We start from the raw sequence: 5,473 nt of genomic DNA, 5'->3' as shown, positions 1-5,473 counted from the left end.
AATAAAATAATAAAATAAAGGGCATGGTTAAAATAATTGTTTTAGCATGTCATACATTAGCAGCAAACTTTGTGAAATAAACAAATTCACAATGGGGTCATGGGTCAGCAACAAAAGTAATTACTTACCAGACACCTTTCTTGTCTGTCTTTTGTATTTTTACCTTTTTTCTTTTATGAAATTTGGCAACAATATTTTCATTTCTTGGTAATGTCTAAAAACAAAAACATTAGGGCAATATATCATAAGGATCAAACTGATTTTTTTTTTATGTCAAAAAAAAAATTAATTTTTGTTTAAATATATGTTACATTGAAGAAAATATGGACATTAACAAATATCAATGCACAGTAGATGAATATTAAATTATAGAAAAGTATCTTAAAATTTGTTTCACCGCATTTCAATTATTTCAAAGTCAAATAATAGCTTCAAATACTAAATTTCATAAAGTGTTCTGTTGCAAAGAAACATAGACAACTGAAAATATGACTATTCTTTAGATTCAACACTAACCATACAAAACTGCTATGAATATTCCATAATTCAAAAACATACATTAGTTTTTGCAAAATCTTGGCTTACCAACAGACAGACAAACAACGGCGAATATATAACCTCTTCGGCAGAGGTGAATAATTAAGTACTGTACCTGAAATAGTGCCTTCCAGTTGGAATCTACATTTTCATACTGGCTACATCTATCCCTGTGTTTCCTTTTGGAGCTAATTACGATTGGAAATTGAGTGTTATCAGTTGGAGACTGTTCCTTCACTGCATCTTCTCCTGAAATCCTACACAGTTTTTGTTGACTCTTGTCATCATTATCCATTATCAAACCTCTTTTCTGCTTCTTGGCTGTCTTTTTCGTATTACCTAACGTTGATTGTTGGCCTGTACAACGTTTCTCTGTAACTGATACAGTAGACTTGCTATTATGAGATTTCATTTTGCAACAATGCAGCTGGCCTGAAATCTATATAAAAATTATACAATATTAGTATTAATAAGTATTAGACTAAACCATGCATGTGAACACATGCTTGATAAGGCCAAACATTTTTTAAACCTTGTTTAATACCAAACTTTTATTTTATTTTAAATTGTCAAGAGGTAGGGTTCCCAAGTCTCCTGGAAGTCGCGAAGTCTCCCGGAAATGCTGGAAGCAAGCAAGAATCTCAACGAAAAAATAACCCATATCTCGCAGCATGGTGTATAACAAGTCATGACACCCACGGGCGAGAAAATGTTGGGCCCCTTGCATATCAGTAAAATAGACAATGCCAACAAGTGTGTGATTATTTAACAATATAATCATACTGTAAATTAAAAATTTATTATTGCCTACAACGTATGAATTAGGTCTAGTATAAATCCCGCAAAGCAAGCAAGAATTTTCCACGAAAGTAACCCATCTCCTGCAGTGATGTAACAACGAGTCATGGAGCCCCCGGGGCGAGAAAATGTTGGGGCCCTTCCATATCAGTAAAACAGACAATGCCAACAAATGCTGTGTGATTATTTAACAATATAATCATAAATATTTATTTTTATTATAGCCTGCAACCTAAAAATTAGGTCTACAGGGATATGCATAAATCTTGCAAGCAAGCAAGAATATCCAGGAAAATTACCCATTTCCCGCAGCATAGTAACAACAAGTCATGGGGCCCAGGAACAAGAAAATGTTGGGCCCCTTGCATATCAGTGAAGTGTATAAATCATTATTTTATTACGTGAATTTCATTAGCGTGCATACAGTAGATAATACATGCTTAATCATGAATGTACAGTACAGGTATTGATCTAAGTTCTAAGGAAGATTTGCCATTATAAAAGTATTTTTCAAAAAATAAAAGGTAAGGTAAAGTTAGCCCTCACCCCCAAATGATTTTTAAAAAAATAAACAAAAATAAAAGAAAAGTCCAGAGAGAGAAAAGTTATTGTACACCTCTTAAAAAAAAATATATATATATATTTTTTTAATTTAAAATCCATCAGCGTCTATCGTCTCAAGAATTTTCTAAACAAAACTCAACACCATCCCTGCTCATTGCATGGCCCCACCCAGATTTTTCCCTAGAGATCATCAACCCCTGGTTATCTATAAGTGCCATTCCAACAATTAAATAATCAACTCTATTGTTCAATACGAAAATTCACAGATGGACACAAATTTACTTTCCCCATACAATGTAATAATATCAGGCTTAAAACTTATTAATAATTCTTTTCTTCAGGTTTTTTAGGATTGAAAATACCAATATGAAGACGGTTAGGTAAGAAAATTGGTTGATTGTTTCAATAAAGTATCACTTCGATACCACAAATTATGTTGCTCTGAAAAATAAAAGGCCACTCTAATAGAATAACCATCGTTCTTTATAGTCCAACTGATTGTGCTGTAGCCCTTTACCATCCAAATATCCGATTTATTACTGTAGTAGTACAGTGTACCCCTACATTGTTTAATTGAGTTTAACAATGTATATTTCAGTACCGCATTAATTTATAGGCCTACTATGGCAGGTAATCATGTATTTATTTCTTTATTTATTGAGCCATGTTTTAGGGAGGAGGCAAATTCTAAGGTGTGGGTATCAGCAGAGCCGTAGATAGAGAGAGTTTGGCCAACTCAGTTTCAATCACGTGACTTACACCGGCCATGTTGTCACCAAAACAAAACAACGCGATAGGGTAGGAAGTTAGCAGTTATTATAGATGATTAATGCTATATAATGTGAAATACCATTATGTTGGTTTTGGGGTTGTTGCAATCGATCCAACAAAGAAACAAAAATGTATTAATTTCCTTAAATTCCTTAAAGTGGTGGGGTGGGGGGGTCGGCCCCCCCCCCCACTTTTTGGCAACAAATATATTATGTCTGGAGATTTTTGTATGATCGGAAAGAAATGCAAGAAAAGAAAGAAGGAAGGAGGAGAAGGATGGGAAAAGAATGTTTATCCAGTCCCAGACCGAGTTACATTTTCTCACAATTCACATTGGCGGATCTGGGGGAGGAGGGTCATGGGTCCTGACCCTTCCCTTGGGCAACAAAAAAAGGGAAAAAAAGAATTCTAGACCTACCTTTTCAGGACCCGTGAGCTGTTTTTTTTTTTTTATGTTACTATAAGAAAATTAGAATTTTGAAGAACATAAAAGTCATTAAAACACACTTCAAATGTCGGGAAAGCTCATTCATCTAGGAATAAAAAATTTCCCAGGGGAGAACCCCCAGACCACCATTTCTTTTTGGGATTTATCGATTCGTGGAAAAAAGAATACGCATGTAACTACTCATTTATTTATGTATGTATACACACATAAAATAAAAAATGAGAAAATTTTACCTGATCGTCTTCAAGAGGGGAAAACCTTGAATTTTGAAGAACTTAAAAAGTCATTTAAAAGACATTTCCGAAGTCAGGAAAGCTTATTTCCCGCATTCTAGAAATCGAAATTTTCCCGGGGAACCCGGAACCCCTTTTTGTAGGGGGGTTCAACGATTCATTGAATCATTTTCAAGAGGGGGAAATCTTGAATTTTGAAGAAATTTAAAGTAATTAAAAGACACTTCAGAAGTCGGCGGGAAAGCCCATTTCCCGCCTTCTAGGAATCAAAATTTTTTCGGGGGAACCCCGACACCTTTTTCTTTGGGGTTCATTGATTCATTGAATTATTTTCAAGAGGTGAAAAACCTTTAATTTTTTGAAGTAATTAAAAGACACCTCAGAAGTCGGGAAAGCTCATTTCCCGTCTTCTGGAATCAAAATTTTCCTGGGGGAGAACCTCCGGACCCCTTTCTATTTGGGATTTATCGATTTATGAAAAAAAAAATTATATGCAACTACTCAATATTTTTTTTATGTATGTATACACACATAAGGCCTATTTACTGTAATAACAAGTGGAAAAATTTACCTGACCGTTTTCAAAAGAGGAAACCTTGAATTTTGAAGAACTTAAAAGTAATTAAGACACCTCAGAAGTCGGAAATATTTCCCGCCATTTAGGAATCAAAATTTTCCCGGGGGAGAACCCCCGGAACCCCCTTGTCTTTGGAGCTTATCGATTAATTGAAAAAAGAATACGTATATATGCAACTACTATTTTTTTTTATGTATGTATATACACACAACCGGCCAATTTACTGTAATAAGAATGAGAAAGACCGTTTTCAAGAGGGGGAAAACCTTGAATTTTGGAGAACAAAGTCATTAGACACCTAGCTAAAACCTAGCTACTTGAGAAGTTGGGAAAGCTCATTTCCCACCATTTAATCAACACTTTCCCGGGAAGAACCCAAACCTCCATTTTCTCTTTGAGTTCATTGATTCATTATAATAATTTTCAAGAGGGAAAAGCCTTGAATTTTGAAGAACTTGAAGGTAATTAAAAGACACTTCAGAAGTCGGAAAAGCTCATTTCCCGCCTTCTAGGAATCAAAATTTTCCCCGGGGAGGACCCCCCTTTCTTTTTGGGATTTATGGATTCATGGAAAAAAAAATCGTATGCAACTACTCAATTTTGTTTATGTATGTATCATAGCCGTCGGAAGCATTTTGCAAGTATGTCCGGCCATTTTAATAAGAGTGGGCATGGGTGGGTGGTAGGGTGCAACACATTTTTTTTTCACCATAGTTGAAAAAATGGCTCCTCAGCCGGGAAATAGCACATGCATAATTTTAGAAAAATCAATGTCTTCACTTTTAATTTAAGGGTTACAATTTTTTATATTGGAAGTAGGCCTAATCAGGGCCAGCTTGGCCATTATACCTTTGCCAAAATGTTATAATAGTTATTTTATATTATACCTCTAAACAATTTCAAAATCAATCTTAAATATTGAAATTAAGGATTGTCAATAAAGTTGAAATGTACACGGCAATACAATAAATTGTGTTTAGGCCTATATTACTTACACGTAGATATATTAGCCAATGCACTGTTTTGTGTATAGCGTCTCTTTCTATTGAATGACGATAAATGTTAGTGGCAATGTCAGTAATATTTTAATGGAAAGACAAGTTGATGTCTGGCTACTAAGAAATGTTAAATTAAGAATAAATAAGAGCATGCAGTAACTGTACAACCATTTAAAAACATTTAATGTGTTATTTTTTAATTTACATCTAAATTGAGAAATCTGAAGACCACATTTAGTACCCATGAGTTCCATGTCTCCCGTAGTGTCTCGCAATGGGGTCTCCTAGAAACTGGCAGGAAGAACTCCAGCATATTTTTCCCCAAAATAAACCATCTCCCGCAAATTCATGATGATATTTGCATGCTTTAACAAGTTTTGAAACTGTAATGTCAATTGTCTGCGCAGCAGTTAGTACCAATCATTAATGGTTATCACCATGCACAGCAAAATTTGGTTGGGATAAGAAAATTCATTTAAACAGATCTCCTGATTGTGGATTCTTCCAAATTGGGACTTGAATTCGACACCAAAAGACCACCATACAC

The 5,473-nt window shown here is 34.7% G+C and overlaps 1 protein-coding gene across 1 annotated transcript in view; it reads right to left on the bottom strand.

Moving 5' to 3' along the window:
• Positions 1 to 78: 78 nt before the first annotated feature.
• The window catches only part of LOC117106364, a 12,587-nt gene continuing 7,192 nt past the window's right edge, over positions 79 to 5,473 (bottom strand). The window contains exons 2-3 of the mRNA XM_033247739.1: positions 653 to 976; positions 79 to 214 (exon numbers count right to left, since the gene is read on the bottom strand). Of these exons, the coding sequence (XP_033103630.1) occupies positions 125 to 214; positions 653 to 949 (387 nt within the window). The 5' untranslated portion in view covers positions 950 to 976 and the 3' untranslated portion in view covers positions 79 to 124. The remainder of the gene's footprint in view (positions 215 to 652; positions 977 to 5,473) is intronic.

Source organism: Anneissia japonica, unplaced genomic scaffold, assembly GCF_011630105.1.
Source record: "Anneissia japonica isolate Jap-2015-1 unplaced genomic scaffold, ASM1163010v1 scaffold287911_len34247_cov104, whole genome shotgun sequence".
Classification (NCBI taxonomy): Eukaryota; Metazoa; Echinodermata; class Crinoidea; order Comatulida; family Comatulidae; genus Anneissia; species Anneissia japonica.
This window is presented reverse-complemented; position numbering and strand designations above follow the sequence as displayed.